Here is a 16,929-nt window from a genome sequence, read left to right as displayed (position 1 = left end):
GCCCCCCTCTTGTTTATGAAAAATAAAGGCCAGGGGAATGGGGTCTCCGGGGCCAAAGTAGTACGGAGTAGGGTAGCTGCGCACCTCCTTCCCTTAATTAAAAGAAATGCCCTAGGGAATCTGTCCCCAGGGCCATAAAGACTCCAGGATGGAGCTTGTGCATGGCATACATGTGCATGGTGTGGGGTTGGATGGTTGCAAGTGGTTGGACAAAGGCCTTGCACAGCGTGGATTTGGAAACTGGCACAGGTTTGGCTTTATGTATGGTCATAAAATATTCCTTCCCCTCAAAAATAATCCTGGAAAGTCACTGAAAAACAAAGGTTGAGTGACGCTATCATTAGGTGTAAATTCTGTTTGTAAACATACAAAACCACTGAAATTCACCAGTTATCCCGTTTCAATAACTCCATAATAATACTAGAACGATAACTATAAAGCGTGCCCCACACCATGCAATGCTAGATACACCACATAGTACATCACTCATGTCATGATCTATGAAATCATTGATAATATCACAGCATTATTTGCAATAACATTATTGATGAATTGATTAAAATACTGTGCATATTGTGGGCTTGTTGCTAGCCCATATCCTTACCCATTTCTGAACCCTAAAAACACATTACCACCCATACCCTTAGTCATCCCTAAACCCTTTAAAACCCATTAATACCTTGACTATCCCATTCCATTAGCCTTCTCTGAACCCTAAAAACCACTTACTACCCCATACCTTTACCCTTCCCCTAATCCTAAAAAACCTTAAACTCATGCAATCTCATTCCTGAACCTTAAGAAACCCTTACTATCCTGTACCCATTTATGAGCCCAAAAACCTTACCTATTCATCAACCCTAAATATCTCCAACTACCATGGACCCTTCCCAGAACCCTAAAATTCCTTATTGCCCTGTACCCTTACCCAGCCTTGAACCTTAAAATGATCTTACTACCTGTACCCTAACCCATCCTTTGAAAACTGTGAAATCCTTACTACCCAACCCCTTACCATTCCCTTAACACCAAAAAGTTCTTTCAAATCCTTACCATCCTGAATCTTACCCATCCATTAATCCTTAAAACCCCCTTTAAAAAATATATATAATAATGATGCCCTTTAAAAATAATACTTACTAGGGTGGTAAAGTATTGAGTGATAACGTACCATAAAAGGTCTTTGTGGTACTTAGCTGTATGATAAAGGTATGCGTTGTAACATCCTGTGGGGTAATGATCATGTGGTAAAGATGGCATACTATACTTTACTGTTCTAAATGGTGAATAGGGACTCAAAATGCAGTAGGACAGCAGAGAGGAGAAGAACAAGACACCAGGAGGGCTTGAGTGGCCAAGGACAGAAGAATCATTGATTGTCTTCTCCTTGGATGTGAGGTATACTGTACACAGAGGTAGTTCGAATCAGAAATAGATAGGAGCTGGGAGTGACATAATATGCAGTTAAGTCACCCTGACACCTCAACTGCCTCCAGATGCAAATATAACAACAAGCAAATCATGTCGATAATGGGAATGTGAAGAGACATAGACATATAAAACACTTAGAAGTGCCAAGGCAAAGTAAGGTATTGGAGTCAACGATAATCCACCAATCTCCTCACAAGGACTTCCAGAGAGGCCGCATAGTAGAGTGGTATATGGTTATTGGAACACAGGAGTGGGAACATGCCATTTCGGCAGGTAAATGTCACTGGTGAATTCCTCAGCGAGCCCAGGTTGGATGGTGTTTCAGTGAGAGATTTCAGGGTTGGGGCAGAAAGGCCAATAGCACACTACTGATTAACACATATAAACAACAAAAATGGAAATATGAGTAGGAAAGGAAAAGCAGAACAGACTTACCGACTACTTCAGAAAAGATGGCAATAAAGAGACCCAAAGGTACCAGGAAACACCCTAAGACCAGAAGTACTTGCTAGGCACTTGTCAACAGGCTAGCTGCAGAGATGGAACCAATCAGCCCAATATTCTTGAAGCAAAATACCCAAAGGTGGTGGACGGAATGCAGAGCAAATCAAACATTCTCCCCCAGCCAACAGATCCGGGTTATAGCCATCATTCTTTTGCTCACCATGTCACAAGAGTTTAGACCCAGCTATAAGCAAATCAGTTTTGACCCTGTGCCGCATGGGAACAGTCCAGATCGAACTGCCAAGCCAGGTACTCATCAGCCAGGCTACTTTGATTCCAGTGGCACAGTGAGCCCGGGACCAAAGTCTAAGCATACCCAGCACCCTTAGGGCAAAAAAGCAAAAGACACACAGATGATTTATGGAACGCCGAGCAAATCAAACATTATCCTCCAGTCAATAGATCTGGGTTAAATCCATTGGTCTTTTGCTCACCATGCCACCCAAGATTTGACCCAGCCATATGCAAATCAGTCTTGCCCCTGTGCCTATTGAAAACAGTCCAGACTAAACTGCCAAGTGTGGTCCTCCCTGGACCAGAAACAAGCATCCTGGGACTGGTTTCGGAGCATCACCCTCATCAGCCAGGCTATCTGTAATCCAGTGACACAGTGAGCCTGTGACCCATGTCTGGACATACCCAGTGAACTTAGGGCGAGGCAGCAAAAGACACACAGATGATGGACGGAATGCAGAGCAAATCAAACATTCTCCCGCAGTCAATAGATCTCAGTTAAATCCATTGTTCTTTTGCTCACCATGCCACCCCAGTTTAGACCCAGCCATATGCAAATCAGTTTTGACCCTGTGCCTCATAGGAACAGTCCAGATGGAACTGCCAAGCCAAGTCCCAAGAGCATGGTACAAATTGGGAAAAGAGGATACACAAATTGGGAAGGAGCAAAACAACAGACATGGATGACCCTCTATGCCTCTGTGTGAGCCAGTCACCAAGAGCCAGTCCTCCACAGTTTCCAATCCTTTCTTGTTTTCATGTGTTTCTCAGACAGATTCAAATAGTTTTCCATTTGTGTTTCTTCCTGCATCCCCCTTGCTAAAATCCTGACAATAAAGTACCATTTAATGGTGCTGGTATTATGAAAGCCCTTTTCTGGGGGAGAATTAGCTTGTGCGGTTTTTCATGGTACTATTTTGTGTGAGAAGTTGGCCTGGTATATGCTGCTCACTAGTTCTAGTGATCACCTTGTACCATGCCAAGCAACCCTTATGATGATTGGCTGTAAGTCAACCTTATAGACCAGCTATCCTAGAGGTAGCATGGACAAAGCAGTCTTAGGCTAAACTCTGTAAAGGCATGTGAAGCAAGCTGTTTTACCATATACAATCCCCTTGAATACCAAATGAAAGGGCACCACACAGATATATATTGAAAATATATATATATTTATTTACTACAAATATCCCCTATACTCTTTATGAGCACAGAAGCAAATGCGTTAAAACAAAACACAGTTTAAATACACAAAAGTTGCACAATATGGATGAGGCCGGGGGGCCACTCAAACCATATACTAAAATAGTGGTATAAGTATCACTAATCGAAAAGGAAGTAGGCCTAGGGCCTGGGGATTCGCTGGAGCTGTTCGGGACTATCAGTGATTAAGTCGGGAAAGGCCCGTGGGACTCGGGTGCAGCGTTTAAAGCACACGCATGCACCAATGCAAAGTCAATGGTGCGTAAAAGTTACAAAGTTACTGTTTTAGGAGTCTTCCGACTGGACTAGGATTACCAAACTTTAAACTAGGGCACTAGAGGTGTGTACCAGCACAGGAGCGCTGGCGTTCATGAGTTACCTCACCCACAGGAAGCGGGTGCATAGGTGCCAAAGTGTGTCGGGTTTCGTCACGCAGTTCAATGGTGCCTGGAGATGAAGATGCTGCAGGCGCCCAGGAGGGAAGTGTCCGGTGTGATCCAAGGGTGGATCGAAGATGTGAAGACCTGAAAGCAGAGGGGACAATGTTCAAAAGTCACTAGCCGGTGACTGGCGAGGAACCAGGAAGGAACCAGGTGTTGTCGGGTGCAAACAGGCAAAGAGGTGTAGCTTGTCTCCGCAGCCACGTGGACACGAAGAGGTCGAGGACATCCAGGAGTCGATCACGAGCTGTGCCACAAAGGCTCTAGCTGATGGCGGTGTTGGCAACTTTATTGGAGCAAACAGGCCTTGGCTAATGCAATCCACGCAGGAAGTGAAGAAAGCTTGTTTCTCGGACCAGCAAGGTCAGAAGGGCTGCTCCTTTTTAGAGGAGCGAGGGCCAGGGTGCAGCAACCAGACCAGTGGTGTAGATTGTAGATTTTGTCGCCAAGATGGCCACCAGCCAATGGGCTAGCGACCTGGATGACGCGTCGAGTGGCAAAGTGCAAAAGGGCCCCACACAGATCGTGGAGATGCTGGGGGGCTGATCTTCGGTGCAAATGCTGCTCGGTGGTGGGGCTTCTCAAACCCCAAAGCACAGCATCAAGGATGGCTCAGGTGCTGCGCAGTCAGCTTCTTGGAGGTCTTTCAAGATGGCCGGTCCCACGTCTCTCGGTGCCTCCACGGGTCTCTTCTTTTCAGGGACTGTGTATCGGGCTCTGAGATGTCTGGGAATCCAGGTCTTGTTGGGCTCTGGGCTCGGGCTCCGGCGGGAGGCGGCGGCAAAGCAGACATCGAGTTGCTGGTTGGTGCCTGTATTCACAGGGTGGTCACTCCTTGGCCACAAGGGAGATTCTCTTCAGTCTTCTGTGCAGCAGAATGTCGAAGTCCAGTTTTCTTCTTAGTTTCAAGTCGAGTTCAGGATGATCTGAAGTCTTTGGACACAGCTCCTACTCTTATTCCAAATCTAGGGGCCGTATGACCTGCTAGGTCCCTCCTTTGGGTGGGACCAGGAAGGGGGGCGGTTACACCCCAGCACCGGTTTGAACTGGCTTATGCACAGGGACACCTTGTGTGCCCCAGGCATGTCTCATTCTATTCAGCCCTGTCCTACCCAATACACAAAATCCTGTCTGGGGTGGTGCTAGCACCTCCCAAGGCAGGAAACCCTTTGTCCAAGCCTCCCAAGCTGGAAGGACTCCCAGCAGCAGGAGGTCAGACTTGTGTCTGTGGTGGCAGCATCCATTTTGTGATGCTGAGGCTCATGTTTAACTTTACCCGGGTTTCAGGTTATGTACATGTCGTGTCCCTCTAGAAGGGTGGAATGCTACCCCCGTCGCCAGAACTGGCGAGGGGGTAGTATTCCAATTCCTATTACACCTTACTCGACATGTTTTGATAAGGCCAAACCGAAGATAGCATTTAACTGCGAGGTTCATAATGCACTTAAGAGTATATGGTATGGCAATATCATGAAACAGCTAAAGGACGTGGTTCCGAAAGCTGCAGACAGGCTCAGCTCATGCTAGAGCACCATCTCACATATTTCCAAGCACTCTGCCTCCAGGATTGAAGAGGCCTTCCATAGGAGTGGCTAATAGGAACATATGTGTCCATTTTAAGTTAGATATTGATATACTATACCTAAGCAAGAGGTGATTACACCAACTTACCCCAGCTGAGTGATCAGCCAGTTGTGTCAAATATGGAGGCCAGGCCAGGGGTGGCATAATACATGCTGCAGCCCCTGGTAGGCCTTGGAAACACCTATGCCCTGGGTACCTGGGGTACACTGTTACAGGGGCCAATAAGGTGAACCAGTTCCAATTGTGTATGTACCTAAGGTACATGGAGTCCATTTTAAGGAGAGAGCAATTAGCCTGGGAACCTGAATAGCAGTATCCCAGGCCAACTAGGTCAAAAACCAGCTAAACACTAGGCAAAAAGTTTGGGGGTAACCATAGTCAGATATCCACCTTCCTACATTTTGCATCTGAAAATTCAGCAAAACTGAATTGCTTTAGTCATCAGTTTGTAGCTGCAAAGTGCACAACAATCTATTTTTGACCATTACAGAATGTGACTGATGGCACTAAGATGTGTTTCATTTTTTAGTAGATGTCTTTCTCAGATTTCGTTGCCTGTCTCCAGTTATCTTTCAAAGTTATCACAGGCAAAGATAAAAAATTATAGTGTGATTTGAAAAAAATATTCTTAATACAAGAATGTCCCCTGAATGGTATACATTTTTCTTTTAAACATTGATTTTAAAACATACTCAATTGAAGACTGGTCCTTTCAAACAGTCCACTTGTGGCACTTTCTGTCTCCTGAAGCCTGCACAATTTGTTCTCCACACTGCTTCTAGTCTACTTTTCTTTCTTTGAGGCATTTTTACAAGGTCATTTCTTCATTCTCAGCACATGTAGAACGTGCATTCAAAGCACCCAATACACTTGACCTGTTCTCAAAGAGGTAGCTTCTGCACAGCACATATTTACATCTAGTTTTCAATGTATCACTGCACAATGTTCTAAAATAGGCTTAAAATAATGGGGGAAGTGAGCATCAGTAGTCACCCACTCCTCTGCTATTATGCTAAGAGTTTTTGTACAGTGCATCACCTGCAGTGAATCACTGTGGTGGACTTTTGGCAAAGGAACCAAGGTAGAAATCAAACGTGAGTACATTGAATTTGATCCTCCAAGTCGTTCAGTGCACAGCTTTCTTGAAATGTTTAAATGATTAACTAAATATCTTTAGTATTTTGATAAATGATGAAGTTATCAAAAGTTTCTTTGAATTTCTAGTGAATATAAATTTAGTGGTCTACCTGTAGCAGAAAGGCAAAAGAGGTCGAAGAAACACCATTACAAAATACAATTAAGTTTAGTATAAAATGAGCTAGCAAAAAAAAGGGAAGGTTATGCTTTTTAACCAGTACAGAATGTGACTGATGGCACAAAGATGTTTTTACATTTTCTAGTAAATGTCTTTCTCAGACCTCTTTGCCTGTCTTCGGTCATCTCTCAAAGTTATAACTGACACAGATAAAAAATGTCATTATGGTGTAAAATATTGTTAATACAAGCATGTCCCCTGGGAGGTATAATTTGTCTCCTTAACAAAAGCATTAATTGTAAAAGGTATTCAATTGAAGACTGGTTATTTCAAATAGTTCACAAGTGACATTTTCTTTCTCCTTCTGCATGTACAATGCATTCTTCATACAGGTTCGAGTCTACTTTTCTTCTAAGGCATTTTTACAAGATTATGTTTACATGTTCAGCACATGCGTAACACATATTCAAAGCACCCAATGCACCTGACATTTTCTCAAAGAGATAGCTTCTGCCCCACACATATTTACATTGATTTTCTCAATCTATCAATTCACAATGTTCTAAAATAGGTTTTAAATAATGGGGGAAGTTAGCATCGGTAGTCACCCACTCCTTAGCTACTGTTGAAAAGGTTTTTGTACAGTGCATCAGCAACAGTGATTCGCTGTGGTTTACTTTTGGCAAAGGAACCAAGGTAGAAATCAAACGTGAGTACATTTAATTTGATCCTCCGAGTTGTACAGTGCACAGCTTCCTTTGAATGTTTAAATGATTAACTGAATATATTTAGTATTTTGATAAATGATGAAGTTAGCAGACGTTTCTTTGAATATCTAGTGAATGTGCATTTAGTGAAGCCTACCTGTAGCAGAAAGGTGTAAAAGGTAAAAGAAGCACCATTACAGAATAACATGAAATTTTGGATAAAAGAGGCTAGTAAACAGAAGGGAAGTTTATGCTTTTTGACCGGTACATAATGTGACTGATAACAAAAAGGCATATTTAAATTTTCTAGTAAACATCTTTCTCAGATCTCTTTTCCTCTCTCAACCCATATTTCAAAGTTATCACTGGAATGTATAAAAAAACTATATCATGATTTAAAATAAAATATTTTTATGACAATCATGTCCCCTGGAAGATACAAACGGTTAATAAAATTATTCAGCTGAAATTGGTGCCAAGCAGGCCAGCTCATAAGACAAACTGAAATTATAAAACATAGATTAGTTAAATGTCAGCAATGAGATCTGATTGTGCTTTAATATGTCCTCTAAAATGTGGCTACACAATATTTGAGTAAGAGAAGCGTGCAAGTCATGCATGGTAGAATACCTGTGGGTTTTTGTAAGAGTAGTGACTCTTCAGCAAACACTGTGGTTCACTTTTGGGATGGGTACCAGAGTTGAAATAAAAAGTAAGTACAATTTATTACCTTTCACACAAACAAAATATTTTTTTATCTCCTACTTAGAATAAAATATGAAAGTAAAACAAAAATGAATTACCTGAGACTTCTTTTTGGATTGATTGATAACACAATTTTTTAAATTGTACTTTTTTATGTCACACATATTCAACATCTCATGTAGTAGAACATAGCTTGTACAAGTTGCATTTGGGGCATCTATCCATGGTCACACAGCTGATTGTATTCTTTAGTGGAGCTTAGGGTACTATTGTGGTTAAATTTTGATGTAAGAACCATGGATGAGATAAAATGTAAACATGATTCTTTCTTTTTATATTTATACCTTTGTAACATCTTACCATTTTATTGGAGTAAAGCATGATACAAAGATTACTCATTTGATAGTTTCTGTTTTGATACAGAAATAATTCTTTAAAAGTTGTTCCTGAAATTATGTTACCTACATATTAGTATTTGGTTAATTATGTTGCAGAATAAGGACTATGCATGCTTATAGGGGGATTGAACTCTAGCCAAACACTGTAGTTTACTTTTGGTAAAGGGATCAAAGTTGAGATGAAATGTGAGTATTTTCACTTCAATATTAGGTTGTAGTTATAAAGCATGCAACATAAATTCGACATTTGAGACTTTTTTTAAATATGTTTACTCTTTACAAATCATTATTAAAATACTTAAACCTTCATATTGATTTTAGTTTTCTCCATGATACAGAAGTAATTATATATGGATGTGTCATCCACTTTTAATGTTATACAATACATTTTTCGTATAGTTGTTGCGCTCTACATTATCTTGTGATATTGGTTCATCTTTAATATAGAAACCAATGACGAAGTAAACATAGCACAAAAAAATCAATGTTACCCTTATTTTAATAAACTGTCAACCCTTAATACTTTTAATTGTGAGGCAGTACAAATAGAACAAAAATAAAAATGTTCTATTTGGTTTATTAACAAACCTCATCTTCACAAGTCCTGTGTAATAAATGAACATTAAAGTATATGAAGAATGAAGGTTTGTGACCAGCATGCTCTCTGACACATTAGATTTTGTAAAGAGGATGGTTTGTAGTTAGGCACTGTGGTACACTTTTGGTAAAGGAACCAAGGTAGAGATAAAAAGTGAGTACTCATTTATAATTCCATTTTTAATACCATTTTCAAAAGTAGGCAATTCATATTGTGATAAACAACCTACGCTTTACTTGCCATTAAACGCTTTTACCAGCTTACAGACATTAGAGTTCTCATGTTGTAGAATTTGGACTAAGTGAGTTTACTATCTCGAGTTGCATTCCCCCAAATAATTGCTGGTTATAATGTGTATGGTGGTTAAGCTCCTGGTAAACATTGTGGTATGCCTTCAGTAACGGAGTTTTTAAATAAACAGTATGTTTGCATTACTACTGTCATTCTTCAGTGTTTTCCAGAATACCAAAATGTGACAACTGTTACCAAAAACATTTTTAAGAGAAGATGTCAGAGCCATTATCAGTGCCATTTAATCAATAAATAATTGTGAACAATGGTGGCGTGCCCTTTTGATAGGTCACAAATTTAAGAGCTGAGCATCAGTCCTATAAATTGAAAGATTTTTCAGTCCAAGCCCTTTTGTTTTTTTTATAGTTTATCATTAGAAAATAATTAGTTGAACAGTCCTGCTTGTTCTGTAAGACATACGATAAAATATGTCTGGGTTTAAATGAGGCAAATTAGATTAGTTGCAGTGTTTCCACTCACAAAGGAATGTCAGAAGCAGAAGTAAGGGCACATTTTATTGCTTGCTTTAAGGTACTAAAGAGGGCACTCAGCAACAATTGTAAACATTTATTTTGCCTTTCCTGATATGAATAAATGCTCGACACGTTGACCCCCTGTCCCTGTGATGGCGTATTGGCACTAAGCAGACAGCACTTTATTTTATTCTGCAGTTTTTATGTTGGTTTTCAGAAAACTTTCTTTAAAACCAATCTTTCTCACACAAAATATCAGGGATTTTAAAATTGCGGCAATTCAGATATTTGCACTTAAGAACCCTTTTGTATGTTTTAGTACTGTAATTTATATTTGGGGCACTACACATCCTAGTAAAGTATTATATTGTTACTTATTTTTAGAATTGATTTGACTATTGAACTCAGTTATAGGACTGTTTCATTCCCATTGTTTGTTTAAATACTATATTTATTGTGATATATGTTATGATCTTTTATAGTACAGGTATTTGTGCTATATAAAGAATTAGACTGATTGCATTTGAAAGGCATTTATTCAAAAGTTTCTAGCTCTGGAAAAAGCTTAGTTAAAAAAAAAGTTTAATTGGAAGGAAACTTACCATTAGAACTTTCTCCCTTACCCAATAACCATTGCTGTGACCTAGCACTTAAATTGGCTAGGTCTGGAGTTTGAATAGTAAACTCGTTCAATTGAAGTAATGCAGTGACATGGTAACGGTTGAAATTAAGGTGTTTTTAACATGAAAATACAGCCATTTAGAAATAGTGTTTAGCTAAAAGTTTTTGAGCTCAATGTTTTCAAATGTAAGGTTGAATAAAAAATAGTTTTCTAACTAAATGTTTTTTTTTAAAATGGAGTTCATACTAAAAATATCAAACTTCTTGCCTGGATTAGTCAAAAGAGCATCAAATGATATGCGTGCCAATGTTGCTTAGACTACTTGCTAGGCACTTAGAAGCCGAGTTTTCTACAGTCAAATGAATGTGCCAGCACGACTATTCATTTTTATTTCATAATGTGCAAACACTGCAAAGCATTAGGTAACACACCTGCTACAAATATAGATACATTTATGGAAACACAAAGCAAGCAACATAAGCCAGCAACAAAAATACACATTTCTACCAATAACACTCAAATGATTTTCTTTGAAAACTAAAAGAAAAAAATACACTAGCTTTCTGACCTGGGAGGCTCTCTTTAATGATATGATTATCAATCAAAGGCAATATAGCAGTGATCTGATCTGAAATATAATTTGCAACATCGTTATCTTAAAAGGATTCTGAGTAGTTAAATGTATCACAACTTATAAAACAAACACAACTTTTTAATGACACTTAGCAGGCTAAGCTCTCATGGAGCAGGTTTATCGCTTTTGCAGAACAAGGCACAGATGACGGATCACATTTTAGTACAATGTGCCACCTACATAAAACATAGTGCACTGCAGTCACTGGTGAAATGATAACAAGGTTAGTACAACCATGGCCAAAATACGGTATTGTAAATAGGTGCAGTTGTTCATATAATTCTAGGACACAAACACAAAATGCATTTACTTTCATATAAAATATTTCCATATTATGATTATGTTAGAGAGTAGTACATGCAACCAAGCATTGGCACGTTCAGTACATATATTTAGAATGTTCTATTTTAAAAGCAGACAATCACTTTGGCAATCTGTATATGTTTCTATTGCTAAACCATGGAATGGTAGTCAACCAGTCTTGAGTGTTTAAGGAACACATGTAAAAATGAATCATGCTTTATCTTGATCAGTTTAGGAAGTATTTCATTTCCATATAACTGGAAAAGCATAAATATCTGGTAGCCACTCAGTTGTATGCTCTTTGAAGCATAGTTCTCTTTTACAGAATTAACCATGTATTCTTATATAGCACTGCAAACTCTATTTACCAACCTTCTCGAAGACGAAAGGGTGGGAAGATTGGTTAGATTCAGACTTGCAACCTAATGATCACTGATTAACTGCACAGGCAAATGTTCAATTCACAGAGGTATCCCTCTGCATGAGGCTTCTGAAGAGCCAGTTTTGTATTGGTTCTATGTACTACTTTAAAATGTTCCAAAGACATTGTAATTTATTTTACAAACCCATATATGAAATCAGTGCAAATCATCATTTTGAATTATGAGACATGCTCTTCAACACTGCAGACGCTGTCTTCACCCGTGAGTGTCACTTTTCATACATAGGATTCTTAACTAAAGTTGTGAAGAAGGCTAACTTAAATCTTTGCCCCATCAGCAGTTACTGTGGAAATTGCCCCTAGTAGGAATCCCTTATAATAGACAACAAGAGCCTTAAACCATCTGACCAGTACATGAAACTAGGTCTTATGTTGAGATTATTAAAGAGTAGATTTTCTTAAATATTGTTCACTCAATGTAGCTAAATGGTGAAAATCAGTCTTTCTATAGCCTATCTAAAATGTATAGTATTAAATGACATGGTTTGTAGAAGGTCTGTAAGACCTCAATATGCATTCTTATATAGATGTCTGTGCTACAATGAGACATGTAGTTCTCACCTATTTAATCGCTATAAAAAGTGATTATGCTTTCAAGAGTTCATGTTAATTTGATATATATTTATTTGCAGTTGAAAGATATTTTAAAGTAAAACTATAATAGTGCCCAAAGTAAGGCTTGATGTGTCTCTGCCGCCAAAACCAGCGATCATGATTGCCCAAACTCTAATAGTGGCAACTAATTTCCTAAACAGAGCAGATTCACTTGCCTGCCATGAACAGAGTCAGCTTTTTTAACTAAGATGTCACAATATAAATGGGTCGTGCCCAGAGAATACCTCTTACTTGATTGCTATTCTTGGCACCTCTGTCTCTGTTTTCTAACCTCAGCCATCAAGGATCCCACGTTTGATATGTGTCCTCTAATTTCACCGTCTTCTTTTCCCCTTAGCATATCTCTACGAGTCTTCCCTCTCTCCATAACTTCCTCCTTTTGTTTCTCTTTCCGCCATCTACTCTACATTCCCCTCCGTATCCATTGTCACTTTCAACTTTGTGCTTCAAAGTGCCCTAAATTTGGATTAGGCACTATACTGACAACTGACATAACAAGATATTTGAAGAGTCAATTGTCTTCATACCATGCTTCCCAATGTATGTTGTGGCTGTTCTTTTGCTTACATTTCCCTCTCTACATATTCTTCCTCTTTTCTGTCAGTTGAGTTCATCGAAAGGTTCCATGGGCGATATGATTTGGTCTTTCCATAGAAACCCTCAAGAGAACAATACAATGGTGTAAAGGACAAACCTGACCCTGGGACCCAATCTGTGAGATACATTCAATACGGAAGGCAATAGAAATAATGCAGAATGTGTTCCTGTGTTACATCCTTCAAAGTCTTTTAGATGCTGCTCCCCAACCCACTAACAGGCTCTGACCCCCTCAACTATCAACTTCTACATTAAGATGACCTTGGGATGTATATTCTAAGACTTGGAATGCATCAAAAGAAGAGATCAGAATTAGGAGTGGCAGAAATTCCATAAAAATGCTCCTAAGGTGACCAGAATGACCCCAGTCCAAAATGTCACACCTCAATCAACTCAGTTATAGGACCCAAACCTTATAAACCGTAAAAGAGTAATCAAGTGTGTTCGGTATGTTTTTTATTTCTTTTTAGATGGGTGCAATGTCTTTGTATTTTATCTTAGTGTATTTTCCATTTCTTGATAGTCTGCTCTTTTTGAGCTATTTATATCCTTTTATGTGAGTTTAATTAGCATTACAAAATCATTCACGGTTATATGAAAGCCACCTATTTTACTGTGCCTTTTTTACTGAGGGATCTTTGCTCTCTTTACTGTGACGTCACACTAAGAGCTGTCTTGTCTACTGTGATAGCAAAAACTGTTGGCCAATGATAACCGATGGCACAATGAAACTATCAAGGCATGAAAAAGCCAACCATGTGTATGCTAAATAAAATTGAATGCTAAACTCTGTGGGGAAATTGTAACAAAAATGTAAATTGTGAAGACTTCTGAATTTTATATTATGTGCTATGCCAGTTAAACATAGGTCTTTGTTTGTGTTAACAGGAGAGGATGCTGCTCCTTCAGTGTTCATCTTTCCGCCCTCACATGAGCAAATCAAGGAGGGATCAGCCACCCTAGTGTGCATGCTCAACAACTACTATCCAGGTGATGCGAAGGTTAGTTGGAAAGCGGATGGCAAGGTCATCACCAAGGACGTGGACAACAGCCAGAACATGCAAGAAACGGACAACACGTACAGCAGGACCAGTATGGTCACTTTGACAAATGTGGAGTGGGAGTCCTATGAGACCTACAGTTGTGAGGTCGCTCACAAGGCCTTATCATTGCCTCTCATAAAAACCATCAACAGAAAAGAGTGTTTCTAGAAGCAAAAGAGGCAACAATACAAGTCATTTCTAGTCTTCAATAGAATGTTCTATCTTGTGAAGTGTAGTATCAATGTCATTACTAGAATCCAGTGTTAGGTTAATCTCTCTTTCTCAGAATTTTCTGCTTATACCATGTAATGTATAAAACAATAATAAAATGTATTCTGCTGACAACATTGTGTATTTCAATACTTTGGCAATACATTTGCTGGGACAATTAGTAAAGTGGGCTATTAATTGGTATATATCAAGTACAGAGCTCCTAAACAGGATTATCATGAAGAAAAAGCTTCAACTGGTCAAGACTCGGCCAAGCAATATGATCACATGCACAGATGACATTGTCCATTAGCGATGCACCATGAGAGGCCAGTGACTTATGATTCCTCCTCCTCCACATAAATTAGATAGCAGAAAGATATCTTGATAAACAGTTGCTATTGAAATGCCATCATGGTAAATGCCGATCACAGCAGAGAGAATTCCAAAATAATAGTCAATAAACATATGATAGCTGATTGAATGGCTCGTTAGTTTGGCACAGAGATGATTTTTGACACCTTAGCAACCATTTGAAAAGCAAGTTGGTGTTGGAAGGGTTTTAACACTGTTGATATCAGTCACCAAAGCTCTTACCTATCACTTTGAACAAACTGCTGAGAAACACAAGTCGCTACACTCTCTGGTTAGAATACTACGGTTCTCTATTGATGGTCCTTCAAAATGCGGGCATTCACTTCTGCAGCTTCATCAGGGAGCTACTCCCACACTAACAGGTACTTCCAGACACAGCACTCATATCTCACCCACATTGCAACGGCTGCACATTCAACCTATTCCCCTCTGTAAAAACCTCTCCATTAAGGGCCAACAGATACACTTTCATTCAATTATCATCGCTATGCTTAAGTTGTGTTGTCCTAAATTTCACCTTGGTACCTGTTAGTACCTTGTAATGGTTAACAATAAAGAGTAAACACTGTTGTATACAAGCTGCTATCACTTGTCCTAAACATCTCCATGAGCAACAGGGAGTTCCATGAAGCTGTTGAAGCTTGCAGAATTGGACTTTTAGGTGTACAAAATCTGCATAAGTACCACACTGCCCAAAGGATTGAATGCAAGCCTTTGTGCATGGTGCAGAGCTTTTATCACAGGTCTGGACAAAATCATCTATTCAACAGATTACAACACTACAACTCACATTGTGTCTTATACTCAACAATCTCTTGTGGTTGCTATCCTCAAAAAAACATAACTGTGGTGTAACTCTTTCTGGCTTAGTACAGCTCTCTGGAAAAAAACCTTTGCTTGACAACCAACAGACAGAAAACCAATCGCTTTAGGACCCTTCCCTTTCTAACTCAGTATATTTAGACCTATTTCGGTCTTCACTTATTTTGACTTCAAAGAGCACATGGTGACCTTCAACAGCACATGCACTGAATAAATTACCAATACAAAACAATCTCCAAGTGCCACAGTGAAAGTGCAGTGAAGCAAATATAAAATCAGTTAATATTGTCAGCAATGAGGAGGTAGGTGTCTTCATCAAAAGACGTCACCAACGCATAATTAAGGAACATAGCAAACAATGGACAATAAAGCTATACGGTGTTCTCACTCTTGTCTGCTACTCTGCATTCCTTACTGAATTATATAAGGGGAGCTGTACATTGCATTCTTAGTATATTCTTTACTTGATAAAACTGTAGCAACATAGTTTTCAACAGCTTAAGCATAATACATTATTGCACATGTTAAACAGAAATAGACTTTCATAAGAGTTCCAAACGCCCAGTTAGGGCTTTCAATATACACTGTTGTTAAAGGAAATATTGAGATACATGATTTATTCAGGTCAAATGCATGCCAGTACTTCAGATCATCACAACAAAAGACTATTTGAAAACATATATAAGATGTCTCCCATCTCAGTTCCGACAGCTGGAACTCAAATAGAGTCCTGGAAATCTTGTTGTCTATGAATTTTGAATGAGGTCCCCAGGGGACAGATTGCCACAACAGTCAAAAACAATTTAGAAGATGTGAAATTTCAAATGAAGACATCACACTTCCGCTTTTAAGCGGACATCAGTTTTTCTCTTAAATATAAATATGAAAGGATAGCAGAGGGATAGAAGAGGGGGAAGAGGTTTGCATTTATATAGTGCTTGTTACCCCTGATGGGTGTTGAAGTTCTTTTTTGGCGAGTAGCGCGGTGCTCCGGAACCCATAAAGGATTCGTGTGGAATTTAGTATAGTGAAATATGAAAGTAATTTGAGTGGTGGATATGTTATTCAGTTATTTGGATAGAGCAGGGTAGCGGTGGGATAGAAGAGGGGAAGAGGTCTGCATTTATTTAGGGCTTGCTATCCCTGATGGGGTGTTGAAGCACTTTATGGGCGAGTAGCACACTACTCCGGAACCCATAAAGGATTAGAGTTGAATTATTATAGTGAAATATAAAATTTGAGAAGTGGACATGTCAGTCTGTTATTAAGATTGAACATGATAGTGGAGGGATACAAGAGTGAAGAATTTAGACCTTTTTAGTTTTTTTCTTTTGGGGGTTATAGCAGTAGGAGGAGGCTTGGGAAAAGTAAAAAGGGATGTGGGGGCGAAGAGTCAAAGGGAAGAGTTTAGAAAGGCTTGTTTTGGAAGATCGGTATATTAAAAAG

General features: G+C 39.3%; 1 gene segment (V, D, J or C); it reads left to right on the top strand.

Moving 5' to 3' along the window:
* The window catches only part of LOC144821525 (immunoglobulin kappa light chain-like), a 765,113-nt gene extending 750,692 nt beyond the window's left edge, over window positions 1-14,421 (top strand). The window contains 2 exon segments of the V gene segment in view: window positions 8,031-8,067; window positions 13,922-14,421. Coding sequence covers window positions 8,031-8,067; window positions 13,922-14,244 — 360 coding nt within the window.
* Window positions 14,422-16,929: the final 2,508 nt, after the last annotated feature.

This window comes from Lissotriton helveticus, chromosome 2_2 (assembly GCF_964261635.1).
Source record: "Lissotriton helveticus chromosome 2_2, aLisHel1.1, whole genome shotgun sequence".
NCBI classification, from domain to species: domain Eukaryota; kingdom Metazoa; phylum Chordata; class Amphibia; order Caudata; family Salamandridae; genus Lissotriton; species Lissotriton helveticus.
Note: the sequence above shows the minus strand (reverse complement) of the source record. Positions and strands in the feature narration are given on the sequence as shown.